Source organism: Larus michahellis, chromosome 2, assembly GCF_964199755.1.
Source record: "Larus michahellis chromosome 2, bLarMic1.1, whole genome shotgun sequence".
Taxonomy (NCBI): domain Eukaryota; kingdom Metazoa; phylum Chordata; class Aves; order Charadriiformes; family Laridae; genus Larus; species Larus michahellis.
In genome coordinates this window covers 98,192,585-98,209,954 of record NC_133897.1, presented here as the reverse complement: position 1 = coordinate 98,209,954, position 17,370 = coordinate 98,192,585, and the positions used below count along the sequence as shown (strand labels likewise).

General features: G+C 41.0%; 1 protein-coding gene across 5 annotated transcripts in view; it reads left to right on the top strand.

Moving 5' to 3' along the window:
• The window catches only part of EPB41L4B (erythrocyte membrane protein band 4.1 like 4B), a 177,496-nt gene that overhangs the window by 116,415 nt on the left and 43,711 nt on the right, over window positions 1-17,370 (top strand). For 3 of the 5 annotated variants that reach the window (XM_074576348.1, XM_074576346.1, XM_074576344.1), the window contains exons 18-19: window positions 3,366-3,491; window positions 14,610-14,677. In XM_074576348.1, coding sequence (XP_074432449.1) covers window positions 3,366-3,491; window positions 14,610-14,677 — 194 coding nt within the window. The remainder of the gene's footprint in view (window positions 1-3,365; window positions 3,492-14,609; window positions 14,678-17,370) is intronic. The other 2 variants (XM_074576347.1, XM_074576345.1) reach the window with 1 other exon arrangement.

Genomic DNA, 17,370 nt, shown 5'->3' with positions numbered 1-17,370 from the left:
ACCTGGTACAACATTTGAATACCCAACTGCTATCTTTATGCTTCACTCATCACTGCAAGTGATAAAGATTCTGGAAATGTAAGATTTCTTTATTATACAGCAAAATGAAGTAGATTGCAGCTTTCATTCTTGGAGCAATAGTATATAGAGATTCCTAATGTAGGCAGGTTTTAGATCTTTGATTTTTTTATAAACTAGTGAAAGGCACCGTAGAAGGTACTGTATGGTTTTGTATAGTCCTGAAATATTTTTGGCTTTTGATGACAATTACAATTTAAGAGTTAAATTGGGGAATGAATGGGCTTATATGTAAAGTTTAGTGGCATTAAGGAGCAACAGGAACTTATATAGATGTTTAGAAGTGCTAATAGTCTGCAGTAAGGAGGTACTGCTTTGTTCTGTGTTTTCAGTTCACTTTTAGTCTGGATCTTCAGTGCCACTGACTATATGTGTAATAGTCTCACCTAACCAGCTATGTGAGAGCAGAATTCAGTAATGATTCAGGATGTGCTGCACTGTGGCAGAAAAGTCCATTGCTGCCAAGGCAGGCTGGCAAAGAAGCCTTTCACATATGTTCAGAAGCTAGAGGAGGTTTGGGTCAGGTCGAGCACTCTCAAGCCCCATATGGGGTTTGTGTGCAGTCAGCGTTTCCACTGGGGCAGGGGGAGGTGGTGGTCTTTGGCTGCTGGCTCAGCATCTTGGTGAGCAGGAAGAGGCCAAGCAGCGACTGCAGCAATGTCTGCTCTTCATGTGTGATCAGTCACTAAAGGTGCTGCTGCTCCTGCTGGGGTGCAAGCAAAGCAAATTTTGCTTGCTTGAAGATGAAACCCTTAAAGCGTAACCCAAACAAGGGCAAAAGCAGAACTGAATGACCATGAATGGCTTTCAAGAAGTTTGCAACCTTCAGCAGCAGCAGTAGCAGCTTTCCCTTTTCATCCACATCAGCGAGTATCAGCGTTTGGACCTCTCAAATTATGAGAATCTCAGTGTGAGACTTGCACATCAGATCCCACACTGGGGACAGTCTCCATTACATGGAGTCATCTAGTATAATTCTGAATACAGCAGGAAATATAGACCTTTTGAGAGTTCCAGCTACAGGGCTGCCCCAAGGGCTTTTATGTTGCTCTTGGCCAATGTGGAGAAATTGGGCAGGGGAGGAAGAGCATAAGGAATGAAAAATATCCACATGCATCTGAATAACAGATGGATGGGACTTTGGAACTTCTTGAGCTACAAAACAAGCTTGTGTCCTAAACAAGCATCAGTTGTCTTGATTTAGCTGGTAAAATACAGTTGCTTAATCTTGCTTGACTGAAATGATATTTAATTAGTATCCAGTGTTAAAACAAAGGTGGGATTTTGCATGGCCTTTAGAAATGCCACTGCTTAGTGAGTTGTTCTTTCTGCTCTTAGAAATCAATACACTTAGAAGTTGACAATAATAGCAGCTGTTTTAAAGTGTGTAATAGTGCACCGTGGCTACTAGGACTATTGGTGAAGGAGAAGTGGTTTCTTTACGGTTAATTTTGTCCTTTTGAGTATCTCTACTTCTCAGCTTCGTGAGTACCCCAGAAAAGACACGTATGGCAAACAAATATTTCACAGTTTTTTCACGTGCTTGCCAGAACTAACATTATATTCAAGGCTGAATAGATGACCACAGTCCTATAAGCTGCTCCAGCTAGATGCTGTCACTTCTCATTTTAAATATTTTCTTTTTCCCTTAGGAGGAAAATGGGGAGAATGAAAAGTCCAAAAATATCTTCCACTAAAAACAGTAAATGTGTCCTGGCAAATAAACATGTAAGAATTAATAGAAATTTGCCAGAGAAAAAAATCTCATGATGAGCAATCCTTTAACAGACAGTTGTTCAAAATCATACCTGGCGGCTATGGCATTTTGGAAGCAGAAGTCTGCTGGACCAACTTTACTTACATATGAGAAATACTTTGCAGTTTCAACAGAGTTGTGCAGAGGTCTGGCTCTTTCCCTCCCCAGTGTTTGCTGAACAGTTTCCTCAGTCAACCTAATTGCATTTGTGATTTGCTCCACTTCCAGAAAGTGTCCCCCGAATTTTTGATGTTCCCTTTTGTCTCTGATTGATCAGGGACCTGAGAGAAAAGTCAGTAAGATTGTAGTTACCATCAGCCAGTGGGGTGCCTTGGGGGAAGGCAGAAAGAAGGATAAAGGAGGTGAGTTTTGAAGTTAAAGGGCTAATCATGTGGTAATTTCAGTAGCTAAGAAATGACCGGTTCTGTCTTGAAATACTTTGCCAGAGGTGAACCTCAAAGATGCGCAAAGATGCGCTGGTTTACTGATGCCATGTACCTGTTTTGGCTGAAATCTGAATGACAGCATTAAACGTCTGTTCTGTCTGGGTGTATGTGACCGCTCACTCTTCACCTCAATGAGAGCGGAAAATAAATGCATAATCTAGGCTGTTACTCAGTTATAATTCAGATCTCATTTCCAGGAAGAATAAGAAAGTTTACAATGGCTGTTATGCCATTGTCCAATTCTTCTTTAAAAATATATAAGATATTACAGTTTGATTGCTTAAGAGTTCACATTTACAGTCCTGGTCTCATTCATACCCTGTTTGTTTATACATTAATATTACATTGTCCTTTTTTTTTCCATTTTTGTTGTTGTTTTTTTTTTTCTGCGTGGGAAGTTTATTTGTGCTGGCATTTCTGCTGGATGTACTTTGTTCAAGGCACAAAACCTTTAGTTCATGTTTGAACAGGTCACTAAACTAGCTGTCCTGAGGCTTTAGATTTCTGATTCAGATCACTGCATAGGTAAAGGGCTGACATCAAGTGGAAACAGCAGCAGCAATGTTTAAAATCCCTGGATCTTTCTTTTCTTTCTGATGAAGGAGATTTTGCTTGGCTTGCAATTACGTGAAGATCCCTTCAGATCCCTCTGGATAAACTTGCAAAGCCCCGTTACATTCTCAGGGTGGTGTAAGAAACCGAAGTTCAGTATAGTTGAGTATTGTGAACCTTTCCCTCTTTTGCCTACTGTGGGATATTTTGAGGCAACATTTTGCTTTCTCAGTGTGGTCACAAGTTTGGGCAACCACTCCAGGGCCTGGCTGGGCTTTTTCCACATATCTTCACATCAGTTTCTTGCTTCTATTACTCAGGTTTCCCAGAGGCTTGTCTTGTCTTTAAAATATTATCAAGTCATTAAATATTTTGAAAACTTTTTATTCTAAGATGTATCTCTCAGGGAACGAACATGAAAGTTTTATCCAGTATTGCTGAATCAAGTTGTTACAAATAAAAATGTGACCTTTGACCATTTTGTTAACTTATCTAATATATGTCACTGTGCTTGTTTTTTATATTAAATATAGGGTGAAGACAAGAAAGTAGCTGAAAAGACTCTTCATGCCCCCGTGTCACCTTCATCTGTGCCTGACCATATGAAGTGCAACATCCTTAAAGCTCAAGTGGAAGCTGCTTTTAGAGTAGGTGCCCAGGTAATCTGTGTTTAGTATTTCACCTTTCTACTTTTGGCATAGCTTACATCAATTTTCTAAAATCACGTCATTCCTGAGGAAGCACTTTATTTTATCTCAAGTATCCACATTGACCTAGCTTTCTCTAGCTGCTCTGCAGTTTCTTCAGGTAACTCAAAATGATTGATATGATGGAAATAAGAAATTTGTCTGAACTGACCTGATTAATAGAGCCAAGAGAGGTTGAGAAAATAGGAGAGAAGGCCCCAGGAAATCTCCATGTTTTGATTTTGTCACTGTAGCTTTCACTTACTTTGTAGCTGAGAAACAATAACCTCCGGAGTTTTCTGAGGCTACCCACCACTCATGGAAGCTGTGGTTAAAGCTGTTCTAAAGATAATAGCTATGCATCCAGATGCAACCTTTATTTTAGGGATTTAACTTTAGATGTCTGAATGCGAAATGTTAGCTAGTCTATTGTGCTTTTAACTAAATTTTAAGCTGCTGTTTTCGCTGCTTGGTCAGTGTTTATATCGGATACAGCCTGTTTCAAAATCAAGTTTTGTAATGATGTCATGCAACTGAAAACTGCTGTTAGATGGCATGATTGTAAAAAGTTGATTTCCCAATCAGAGGTAAATCTAAGTGAAACCTAAAATATGTGATTCTTTTCAAGAGTTATTTGTGGGCAAAAGATAATGCCATTTGTGCCAAAAAATAAAGCCAAATAGAATGGTTTAGGAACAGGAGAAAGATTGGTCTGACTCTTATCCCAAGTTCCTGTGGTATTCTTGTGCATGGTATTCTCTTTGAATACAAATTATGTTGGTGTTTCCATTGCTTTGTTTCTTTTCACAATAACATATCAGGTCAACTTGCCCTGCAAAGGGTTTTGTTAACAGTCATCTTTGTGTGTTTGTTGTTCCCTGGCAGATCTTTCATCTGAGAGCTAGATTACATCTGGTCTAGCTAGACCTAAGGAAGTATCAAAATTTGGTTATGCTGACTGCCCTAGATTTCAAGAACAGAAACCATAAATTTGACAGCATGTGGGGGAAGGAGGTTGGGTTTTTTTCTTTTAGTTTTTGCTTAAAGCATTTCTCTCACCTCTCTGAATGTTGTATCAGCCGTGTTTTATGCAACATGTTTCTTGTTTGATTGCCCTTGGGTTTGCCCTCTGTTTTTCCTGTGTGTCTTTTCTACAGGATGTCATGGTGTATTTCTCATGTTTGGGTTTTCTCCTGAATGTGCTTAATGGTCATGTTTGACTGCATAGTTAAAGACTGGAAGCAGCGTGTGCTGCTGCATAGAGAATACACCATTACTAAGGCAAGATAGGAAATGTGCTTAACATATGCATCTCTCAGTTCACCTGCCCTGCCTTAATTTTTCACTCTGAGGCTTTCCAAGGGAGTTGCTTTCTCCTGGGTTGCTTTTTCATGCATGCCATAACTGTATTCTTTAGCTCCTGCTATGTTGTAAATAAGTTTCAGAGCAAGCTGAGCATTCCGTTTTTCCTTCGTACCTGTGTTGTTTTGCACAAGTCTTTACCGGTCAGACTGGATTATGTAGGTGTCCGTAGACTTGTCCTCAATGAGAAAAATCTTATGATTTCAGAGGGAAGGAGGGGAAAGATGACTGTTGGAGGATAGCATGTATTGTGGAAAAATAATGCCATACAGTTCAGTTTGAAATCCCTGAAGCTTTCAGTGCTAATGAAGTATGGTTTAACAGTTATAGCCAGTAAATTAGGATGTCACCTTAATCTTGGAAATCCTCATTCAACTCCCTGCTTATCCACAAAATTGCCTGTGCAACTAGACATGAGTTCTTCTGCACTTGAGCTCCCCTCCTGTCAAGTATGAAAGATTAGCCTTCTCAGATCTCAAAAATCAGTAGGCAGAAACCAGGCAATGATCAGTCATTACAGTAAGAAGCTGTGGCTACACAAGTGCTGGGAAGGGTAGGCAAAAGGTTCACGGTGAAGGAATGACTAGAAACACATCATCTATCACCTAGAAAATGGGAGGAGGGAAGGGGCCTACAGGAGACCCTATTAAACCACCATATCAGCATACCATAAAACCACCCAGTTATCTTCTCTACCCACCACCACCACGCCCCCAAAACAACTAGCTGAATACCAGTAGCTAAGCCATTTCCCAGTGGCAGTTCAGTCATATTCTGGGAAAAGCAAGCTGGGATGGCATTACGCTGCTTAGAGGCACTTACTGCATCCTTTTGAGGGAGCGGATAAGAGATACTTTCTTCACGGAAGACAACTGTTTAACTCCACGTATCCCTCCAGGGCTGTGATCCTGCCTCTCTCTGACCCCATCTGACATATCCTGCTGCCCAGTATATCTGGAGGACTAACCGTGTTATCCTCTGCCCAATTCTATCTTTTGATGCCAGTTCCATATTAAATTCCTGAGAAGTCCTGCCTTCTGGCCTTATTCTTAAGACTCCGATTTCTCATCTCTTGTTTTCTGTGCTGTCATATTTCAACTTACAAGGCAGCCAGGGCAAGAAGTATATCTAGGTTCTGTAAGGCACAGCCTATATTCCTTGAGCTGTAAAGCAAGACAGGCTGATTTTCCTCATGTACAGCATAGATCTTCCTTTATTTCATGGTATCCCAAAAAAAGATGAGGATTTGCTCCTCTCCACTTCGTAAAAAGAAGAAGAAAGAACCAGACTCCGTCTTATGCACACGCTATTTGAAATGAAATGTTCTTTTAAAGGCCCCAAAAATCTATGGTCCAACTCGTCCTTTATGAAACTTCATGGGGCATCTTCATTATGCAGTTAGGTGTAAAAGCATGAGAAAAATATTGGTGCAATGTAGGATTGGATCCAAAATTAACAAACTGTTGCTTGAAATATTTGTAACAGCTCTCTCTCTAAGCAGTAGGAATATTTTCAGTACCATATGCTACTAACATCAGGATGTGACAAGTTTATGAAGGCACCTCCTGCATGTGGTAGAAGAAGAAGCTGTTCCTTGTTAGTTCTGAGAATGGAGTGAATGTTTGCAAGTGGAAAATATAAACTGGGACAGAAATTTTCTGTAGTTTTCTTTCTTTATGGCAGCTAGACACCAACACAAGAGAGAGCCTTAGAAATGAATGATTCCAGTGCTTATGATTTCAAAAATAAAAACAGGGGAAATTATGCATTTGAAAATATATTCTGGAAGATGGTCTCTGCACTGCTTCATTTCACAATTATGCTGAAGAGCAGTTTATCGCATTCCTAGGGGGCAGTACACCATCTCCCATGGCTATAGTCCTGACTTAGAGACCAAAAAGTTGTAAGTTGATGGTGCCGATCACTGAGCCCTGCATGTGGTTTAGAGTTATAGAGCAGCAGGAAGCTAACTCGAGTGAGTTTGTTTATTTGGTGAAGATAGAAATATTTATGTGCCATTCTGCGAGCTGGAGAATCAGAGTACAGTGTGCATGGGGAAGCTGGAAGCTGAATCCGGGAGCACGCTGCCGTAGACACCACAGGTGAGAAATGTGAGGAACCCACACACGACTGTGGGAACCTGTGGTTTGCACAGGGCATGCCATACAGTATCTGTAGGTCTAGGCAAACGAGTAGTGTTTCACAACACACCTTTCAAACTGTGCCGCAGGGATCTGACACCTTCTTGCTGACAGACTGCGTATCACAGTTCCCACATAATTAAGCTCCAGGGGAGCACTAAACACTGTGAAGCAACTGACATCTTCTTTTTTATTTTTTTCTTCCTTTTTTTTGCATTTATTCCAGACTTCATTGAGAGGGAGTGGTATAAAGCAGCAGTAAGGAGCTGCCAGAATACAAAAGACCAGCTCTCCCTGGCATTTAAAGCCCTTTGCAGCTTGCATGAGTCAGTGCTGATATGCTGTGATTGAGCAGATGACTTGTTAGTATCACAAAGAATCCCTTTTGCCAAACAGTTCATGGCCCAACTGATGGAGGAAAGATACCAGCAGGTTTTGGTTGCTATTTATATCCACTTTGGCTCCAGGCAAATTCTAATTATCCTTATAATTAAGCACAGGCTCCTAAGCAAATGTACAGCTATCTCAGCAGGGTTTTTTCTTTTGGTGGGCAGTGTGTGTTGTGTTCTAATAGTTTGTCTTCTACAAGTGGTGTTTGTATTCTCCACCTGTTACCCAATGTTTCCTAAATCCTTGGATTGATGTAGGTCTGGAAGTTTAGCACAGGGAAGGAACTGCCATCCTGTTTCTCATAGGTTTCTACTGCAGCTGATTTTTTGTGTTGCCCACATCTTTCCCTGTCTGCAGACAAGACGAGGCCAAGCTCATTTTTAAGATACATTTTTGCAGTGAAGTTTATGGAAGACAAACAGGTGACATTACCACTGAGCTGTTCCTCACTGAACATTACAGGTTGTTTGTTGAGAAAAAAGTGGTGGGAAAAGGTAGTTTCGAGATGCAGAGGTATCTACAAAAAGCCATTCACTTCTGCTTTCTCAGCCCCAAGGGAAACTCTTGGCTGGTGAAAGGTATCTTCCATCAGCCAGGTTTGGGTTCTTGAGCAATTGATTCCCCTGCCTTGATTCTCAGTAAACAAAGGGACATTTACACTGAACAAAGGGACATTCAGTCCTCTAGCCCCTTTCACACACTAACTTTCTTCACAAGCTTATACACATGTAAATTTTTAGGCCAGGTCGATAGCCATCTTTTTTTCCTCCCTGTCCTAGAAACAAGTACAGACCGATAATCATGTCAGTTTGCTTTAAGTATTGCCAATATGTGAGTAAGTGCAGGTTGCTGGTGCTGTCTAGAGTTGCCTCGAGGAAAGGACTGGACTGTGGTACAGCAAATGGCTCAGGACATGCATGGGTGCAGGTGTCATCCTGCAGCCTTGTGCTCTCTACATAGATGCATGCCATGACTGCAAATGTAAACGAGAATGGGATCTATGCATTATTTATGGTAGAAAGGGTGCATAAGTGAGGTGACTCGCAGTGCTAGTCTATCTTAGCTACATTTTTGATGATTCTTTGGTGCTGTCTCCTTTAAGGAAAGATTCAAGTGTAAGGACTTGTCAACTTCAAAGTCCAGGTGCTTTTGCCATGTATTTCTAGAAAAAAATCGCTGTCTTTATGTGAGCTGGTCTTTGGAGCTTTATTCACTTAAGGGGATCTGGATTCAAACCCTAATCAGGTCACGAATGAAAATAGAGTAGGTGAGGGGAAGACACTTGAGGATTTATAATCTCATGCGATCTTTCTTATAATAGGACTTAAACAAATCCTTCTGGATCTCCAGAGGAGTTCTTAGCTTTCACTAGATGTTGACTTAAGTACCTTGAAAGGATCAGCTTTTCCAACATTTTAACCTCTTTCCATCATGAATTAGATGCTGTTTGCTTCCCTTTCCTCCTTTCCTCCCTCCCTCCACCCGTCCTTATTCACAGCACAGAGCTACTGCACAATTTGACAGTCTTCACACAGAGATCAGAAATGGAATTATGTGAGTCTAACAGGTCACAGCTGAGGTGTTCGGGCTGTGGGGGAAGCTTGAACAGCTCCTTATGTACACGATGCCTTCCTCGCTAAAGCTGTTGCTGTTTGTTAGTCACCCACTTGGATGAGCAATGAACTCACTGGCAAATTCCAGGCCAAGTAAAAAGAAGCAACTGCACTGGGACTCTCGACTGGAACTGCAACATCGCGTCAGTTATAATTGCTCATAACAATGGAATTTAAAAATGGCTCAGCTTCAAATCCTCGGTGTTCAGTCACTACAGGGAAACAGGTTTGCTCAACTTTAAAAGCAAGACTACAGGAATTGAAAGGTGTCAGAGGTATAAAAATACAAGATTTTGAATGTGTGTGGGCCAGAATGATCAATATATGATACATGGCAGCTCATTAGAAGTGTGTCAGCAATGAGGCCTCAAAGTCAGGGAAGGAGCTGAGGAAATGATGCAGCAGCCTTGCTGAGGTACAGAAGGGGAGGGAGGATTTAGATAAACAGAATGTGGGCAAAGGGAAATGTTTAATTTATTCCCTGGGATACGGGAGGCAAATGTGGCATTGGTGGCACAAGACTGTGACAACACATTGTGGATATATCAGCTATGTCTCCTAGCTGGCATGTCTGTAAGCGCTAGTACATGATGAGACAAGTACTGTTAATTGCGGTGATGTGTAGGAGCCCTGCCATAGCCCAGGAGACACATGGTGCCAGGCCCTGTTCAGTGGGAGAAAAACAGAGTAGTCTGTTCCCAAGAGACCTAACTATGATGCTTTTCTGCCTGAAAGGATACATCTGACGTATGAAATCACTAAGGTAGGTTTACCTTGGCAGGGCATTCTTCCTGATGATGTGTTGCTTAGTCTGTATTATCTAATCAGATCAGGCAATGATCAGCGCGGCTGACAAATGATAAAAGTGTTGATGAAGAGGTGAAAAATCTGGTATGCTTCAGGCCTCCTTAGCATCGTTACAGAGCCAGTAAATACAAAAGTATTTCCAGGCCACTGCAGTAAGAGCCATTGCTTCCTTACCTTTGAAGATCTCCAAACACATGAGAGCTGTGTTGCTCCTCCTTCCTTTCTGTAACTGGGAACTTTGTGAAATTGCTAAATAAGAGACATTGTGTGTTTCATATGAGCCTTACAGATCCTTGTCTTTCTCAGATGAGAATCTGACACTCCCCTTTGGCTGCAGTGATCAGATTCTTCATACAGTCTTTTTTGCTGATTCAGGATATCCCTATTGTGGACTAGACGGGGTGAGAGCCGCCGCAATGCCCCTTGTGATGGCGGAGAGGCACAGAGGGCACTAGCTCCCCAAGGTGCTTGCTTGAGTTTCAAAGAACACAGCCTGCCTTGCCCAGCGCCCCGCTGGAGGATCACCAGCCCACAGTCCCAGCCAGCACTAGTCATCTGTGCAGAAGCACAGAAGGCTACAGCCAAAGTTGTGTCTTTCCTTTGTTCTCCCACTTGGTACATGCCCAGTGCATCCAGTTCCCATTTTGAGGTCCCGTTCCTGTCATCTAACTTTTCCTTCAGAATTAAATAGGAGCTGCTGTTCACTAGGCAAATCTAGCCACTGGGGCTTATGAATTCATACATGGAGTTCCTCCCATGGGCCAGAAAGTGTTCCCAACCCTGATGGAAAGTTCAACAGGGTCTGACGTAGCATCCTTGGAGCATCCACCCCCTCTCTAAGGCTCCAAAGGACCTGGCTGCCGGGATAGCAGCAGGGGTTATGGGTGCTCATGAGTCGACTGAAAAGCAGTCAGGATCAGCCTGGCAGACCATAGGTTGATTGCTTAGGCAGCTGTGGGCAAAACTTGATATTACTTAGATGCTTTTCTCCTCTTTTCATCTTTTGGTGAAACTAGTCTTTCTTAGCAATCATCTATGAAGAGAGCCTGTACAATGACATTTCTGTCCAGGCATGCTTCTTGTCTCTAGTATGATAAAGTAATCCTTTACCTTTGTTTCTAACACCATCCAGAAAGTTAATGGCATATGAAATTGAAACATTAATAATTTTTCCTTTGCTCTGGGCCCCGAGAAGAAAAGAGACTGGCATTATGTGGATGGATTATATGGATCAACTTTTAATTGTGTTTGCTTTGCAGTCTGGTAGCCAGAAGAGCCAGCTTGTTTTTCTTTGGGTAATTATTAAGTGAATCTGCTTCTGTATAAATGAAGTTTCCAGGTCTGCTATGCCCTGAAACCTCTCCCTCTCAGAGCAGCAGCCTCTGGGTGAGGGGAGAATCTGCTTTAGTTAAGGACATCTGAGCAGCTCTATGCTGCTGCCTCTGTCCTCCTTACACAGCTCAGTGCTGGGTTTTCTGTGGGCGACAAAGCCTCTGCCCGGCTCCCCATATACATTCCCCACCAGGTGCCTACTGCCAGCCTTGGCTAAATGCCCTTGTTCCACTCAGGGAGGGCATCCTGCAGTGGAGCCCGAATCCTGGCCCTAACATATGCACTTGTTTTCAAATGAAGGCAAGCCATCTGGGAATTATATTGTGAGAGTTGTGTACAAGTATAACCTTTGTTTAACATCTTTTCAGTAAGGGCTGAGGAAGTCCTTGTGTGGTTAGTGAGTGTGATTTGCTGAGTTAAGAGGAAAAATAAAAGAAACATACTGTCACCTGATGACTTACTGGCCTCCTCCTGAAGACAAACAAACAAACCAAAACCCAGCAAGCCAACAAGTAAAGCAAGGGCACTACAGTTCCTGATGTCTGAGGCCCTTTGCAGAAATGTTTGCAGGTGCAACATTTTCCCATGTCTGTTCATCCATGGGTATGGAGGAGAGGCATAGGGCAAGGAGAATTAGCCCATCCTTATTAACGTGTTAGCCCATCCTTATTAACGTGTACCTGCCAATGCACACCCATGGCACCCAGTGTGCATGCCTGCATCACCTGAGGCTGTTCAGGCCCCTCCATTTCTTTACGCACTCCCTCTCTCCCTCCAGTTTAGAGTGGGATTACTTGCTCACTGGTCTGCAGTACTTGCTTATGAGTACAGAAGTATTTTCTGTTCTCTAAAGCATGAGTAATAACTGAGAAAATTAATACCAGGAGAAGTTCCTCAGGATGCTGATCATGCCATTTAGGAATACATCGCTTCTTGAGATGCAGGCTTAGCCTTCCAACGCAGAGAAAGCAGAAGAGAGTGGTAATGTAGTCACAGAGCTAAGAAGCAAAAGGTCAGCTATTAGGGACTAATACAGTGAAGCCCTCTGAACTGGCTAAGGAGGTCCGTGGCGAGGTCTGCGGCTTATAGTGTTTAAGTAGGTGGAATTTTAATCATTTCATTCCTGGTTACAGTCCCTGCATTGCATCCTTGATCTCTGTATTCTCTTTTCTATTGTTGCGCTCAAGTGCATCTTAAAATGCAGCTCGATTAATTTGGTGAAAATTGGAATAAAGTAAAATTTATGGTTTTAAAAAGTAGCCAATTTGACACATAATAAGCAGCTAGCTTGTCAGGCGTAACAATAAAGTGTTGTTAAGACATCAGTGTGGAAGAAGAGACTGTGTATTAAGTTTCTGACAGCTGGATTCGTGTTTACAGCTTTCGGAAACCCAACTGCTTTATAAAAAGCATTATAATTTCTGTAGAACAAAGAAATATTACTTCAGTGCTCATCTATGCCAACAAAGAATGATTTTCAATGCTTTCTCTCAATTCCTTAAAAAACATTTTATTTCCTTTCAAGAAAGCACTAGATTTTGAATAAACATTATGCTAGACAGAGCTACTAGAAGACCAGTAAAAAAAAAGCTTTCTAGAGCTGAGCTAAATTTCTTTAAAGTTATAAATTTATCAAAAATAAAAAACTGCACTCCTGGTCCTGAAATTATTCATGGTATTACACTAATTCACTGAAAAACTTCGCTACAAAACATATGGTGGCTGAATTACAATGGTGTGATTGTGTCCCCCTTTTATCTGATTCCTTAATGTTTAGAGCATTTGTCCAGGACTGAGGAAACCTCCGGCTGAGGGAGATTAAACCCAAATATGTAAAAGCCCTATGTTGGCGTGGAGCTTCTCTGGTACCTACTGCTGACCCTGTTCTCCTCTGAGTAAACTAGTTGTAAACTATCTTTCTCTGTGTAAATGAGGGACAAACTCGCTGATGAGGTTCAGAGGGTCCCTTCTCTGCTGATGTTGTTTTCCATATTAATATATGAGTTGCAACAACTCGAACAGGACGGGTTACAGAGGGACCTCAAATGCTTCCTAACCCATCCTCAGTTACTTCTCCGGGCTGGAGTAAGCCCACGAGTGAGTTCAGTTTCTACCAAGCTCCAAGTGCTTGCAGTTTAATTGCACATATAGTTAATTGTGTGTACAAGCTGGAACAGTCTGTTCCCACCATGGCTGATGCTCTGGTAAATGATGACCTGGGAAGTGGCAATGGGTGTTTTGTTCTCTCTGGCACAAGGGGGAAACAAACCTAAAACTATCACAACTTGGGCAATTTCCCCAAGCACTCGGCATCCCTACTGATATTTTGTCATTCATTGCTAAGGTATAGAAGAAACTCAGCTTTCATTTTGTTTCTTTTTCTCATGAGTACCCTCACATGGTATATATCAGTTTGTGTTGAATGGAAGATCTCACATCAATTTTACAATATTTTTACATGCCTCTAGAATCCTTTGATGTGGATTTGATGATTTTGAAGGAACCTCTCTCATCCTTTTTTGAAGAGGATGATACCGACACATTTAATTCAATTTGATCCAGACTAATGGCTTCAAATTATTATGGTTCAGATATTGAAGAGTGAAAAGTCACTCTGTTGTAGGCCCATACCAGTTCCCTTCTATCCATTTAGCAGAATGGAAATGTCAGAGCCTGCCAAGCCCATTACTGATTTGGAGATACTCTTGTGTCTTCAACCAGTATTTTCTGTAGAGGGGTGCAGTATTGCACTGACACTCGCATTTACACACGGATTGTGGAACCCTACGTCCCAGTTGAAGAGTATAATCTACCAACACCTGCCCAAATTGGGCGTTTCCTGGGTAATCAAGCAATTTTCAAGTAAGTCATTTTGCAATACCAGTATTTTCAACTCTATAGACAAATGGTATGTGAGAGACAGGACTCTAATTTAGCAAAGCACAGTAGTGGGTGAGATTTTCAGTGAATTGCATGTACAGTGTGATTATATGTGGGGGATCCCATTTTTCAGTTAATTTTTCAAAGACTGAATGAAAAGTTGGCATCATTATTTTGAATAGACTACATAAATATTTATTCTACTCTAGTTAAAAGAGCAACTCAACTACAGTATTTTTGCCTGGGTTGATTTTTATTATTTCTTTTCAAATTTTTTCTGAAGGAACCATAAATATCACTGTTCCTTTCTTTTTCCTCCGTTTTCCTTATCCAGCCTCTCCCTAACACTATTGCTCTGCACATTGTACATTGTAGCTCGTCACAGTGAATCTCAAATGTAGGAGCTGAAAAAAAATAAAATTACTATGCCTTTTACATCTGGGCAGAGTAGGCATTTTGGGTATTGCGGTTTTCTGGGGTACTTACAGGAATATTTTTTTAATAAACAGATGCATTATCCTAAGTGTATAGATGTTGTACTAAACTTTGGCTCCTTCTTTTAACAGGCTGTGAAAGAAGAGACGTCTTTTGTAAATCCCAGTAAGACCTCCAGCCTGCAGGACCCTAATGTAAGGTCTGTTGCTTCTTGTCTGTAGGGAAAACATCAAATAAATGCATGATAGAGTGAGGCATTGTCCAAACATGATCTCAAACAGGGGTTACAGGTCAATTTGCTCATCCCCAAGTAAAGGTCACAAGCAATGACCTGAGGAGAAGGTGTCTGTCAGAAGGGTGCTTATTTTATATATCAGATATAGTTGAAGAATTAATAAAAGCTCAACTTTAAAAATCAGACCAAGTGTATGTATTTAAAGAATTGATAAAAGCTGAGGCAAAAAATCAGGTCTAGTGACAAACCTAGAAAAGCTTATATAAAAATAAGTAAATTTGCATAACTTTTGTATCAGAAACGTGATAGGTGTCCAAACTGGAATATCCTTGTGTTTGCATTTTTCTGATTTGTGCAAGGGTTTGGTTTTTTTTTTGCAGAAGAAAAGGCATTTGGTATGAAGCCTTAAGAAAAATGGCTCATTTGCAGGCAGTAGTGACTACTTTGGATTGTACTGTTTTGTTGATAGTGGATAGTAGTCTTCCTTTTTTGGGGTGGCCATTTTGAAGAGGTATATTAATCATAAACATTATTTAAATGGCGCAGTATGCTGTCTTTCAGCAGGTGGCTAGAGAGGAGGTTACAGCATAGGTATATGGAAATTGCCTGCCTCTGTATGTATGGTAGTGCCATCATTTTGGACATCTTTAGTGCCCAAATCTGAGAGGAAAGTTTGATGAAAAAAAATTACGGATTTAAAGCATGGCAGTCACACTGGATGTTAATCAGCTAATTATGCTAGTGTATATGCTATATATATGTTTATGTGTATGTAATATACATATGTACTAGAGTACTAGTCATCTCGTGATTTTATTTTATAACTTTCTACTTGTGACTCTTGCAACTGAAAGATACTTAAGCATCTTATAGAAAAGGCTGGATGGGGGGGTAATGAATTATGTTTGACAAATTAAATCATTCTGAACTCAGAAAGAAACAGTTACAGTTGTGAAAATTTGCCAACCCTTTTTTATGTGTGTATATTTCATATAAGGTGATAAATCAGCAATAGTCTTCAAAAAACGTTTCATTCAAAAATTACTTTCTGATCAGATTGGACTAGCAGAGCTGCTATGTTCGCTTAGTGAACCAGCTAACTAGAGAAGAACAGTGAGGATGGTTGGTGGTGCTGAGGCAGGAGACATGAGAGGTGATGCTATTTCTTTCTGTGGCAGTCCCTGGCTTGTCTGCAGTCTAGCTGCGATTCCCAGTTCCCCACACGTCTCTCATCTCAGGACATCCTGCAGAGCTGTAACTTCTAGCCTGGCATGCCATGATTTTCCTATTTGTTTGTCACAGGGGCTGCAAAGTCTACTTGATAGTTAGAATCACCCACTTTTCTCCTGTGCCATTTTCCTTTTTAGATCTCTACAAAACTTTCTTAGGACCACTAAGAAAATTCATCATGTATGTTACACAGTGACCTATTTCTTTGTTTAATAGATATGGGGTTTATGTATTGTCTTTGCCACAGCACCCTTTGTTGGGTTGCTGTCACTTCCAGAAGCAGTTCATGAGAATCTGTTTTGTAAAGCCCTGTGTGATTTAGAATGTGGCTAAAGTCTTCTTTTCCTTACTCACCTTTGCTGAACTTCTGCATAACATCTGTAGAAAAGCCTTTCTATTTCACATTTTGTAATAGATTCTCTCCTTCTTCATCATGTTGAGCTGTAAATGAGTTGTGTGCTTTGTGAGGTGAAGTACTATTCAGCATGAGTAAGGATGGCAACCTAGCAAAGCTAATTTTACTGGTTTTTGTTTTGCACACATCCAAGTTTATAAACTCATAAAAGTCACTTTGGAGTTCTTGATATGCAGCAACCTGGTGTATATTTGTGTAATATTTATTTTTACCTGGTTTATGTCAAGCATTGTTTCCTCTACAGTCAGTTGTGCCAAATGAAATGGTATTGTTTTATTGTTTTGTGTCTTATGTCCTGAAGGTACAAATATACAAGTAATCAATGCTCAGGGACAGACCAATTTTAACAGCCTGCATTCAAAACTCAGAGAATAAAGCAAAATAAATTCAGTGACTAACTAATTCTCTTTCTCCTTTAAATGGCTTCCCTTTCTGCAGGGACATATGCACCCTTGCAGACAGCTAGCATATGACCTGTTTGCCGATAACATCCTCTATAACCTCTGTTTCCTGGACTTGGAGGGACATAAGTGAGCCTTTGCTCTGCTAGGAATTGCATCTGAGTAGAATCAAGAGGTAGTTTATATTGGTCAGACAAGTCACCTGGGAGTTTTTCTCTTCTTTAGTTGAGAAACACACAAGTGTCCTTTGTGAAAAATCCTCCCTGTGGAATGTAATTTTTATTCCTGAAAGTACCCATGCAGACATTCCTGTAGGCCTGTGCGAATGTTTGAAGAATGTTTGTTTGCTGAAATATCGTGCCGGTTGAAACCAGTATCTGTCACTGCTGTTTAACAATACTCCACTCTTTTCATGCAAGGGATTTATAGCAGGGACAGTGACTTCATGTATTTGATTACTGATGGCTGTAGAATGCACTAGCAAAATGCTCTGTTTTTTCCAAACCCCAGACATTGGGAAATTTGTTCAGGCTAGCTAGTAAGCAAACATATGCATGTTTGATCGTTAAGTGAAGCATGCGTTGTTCATACAAATGGGGAAATAGAAGGTA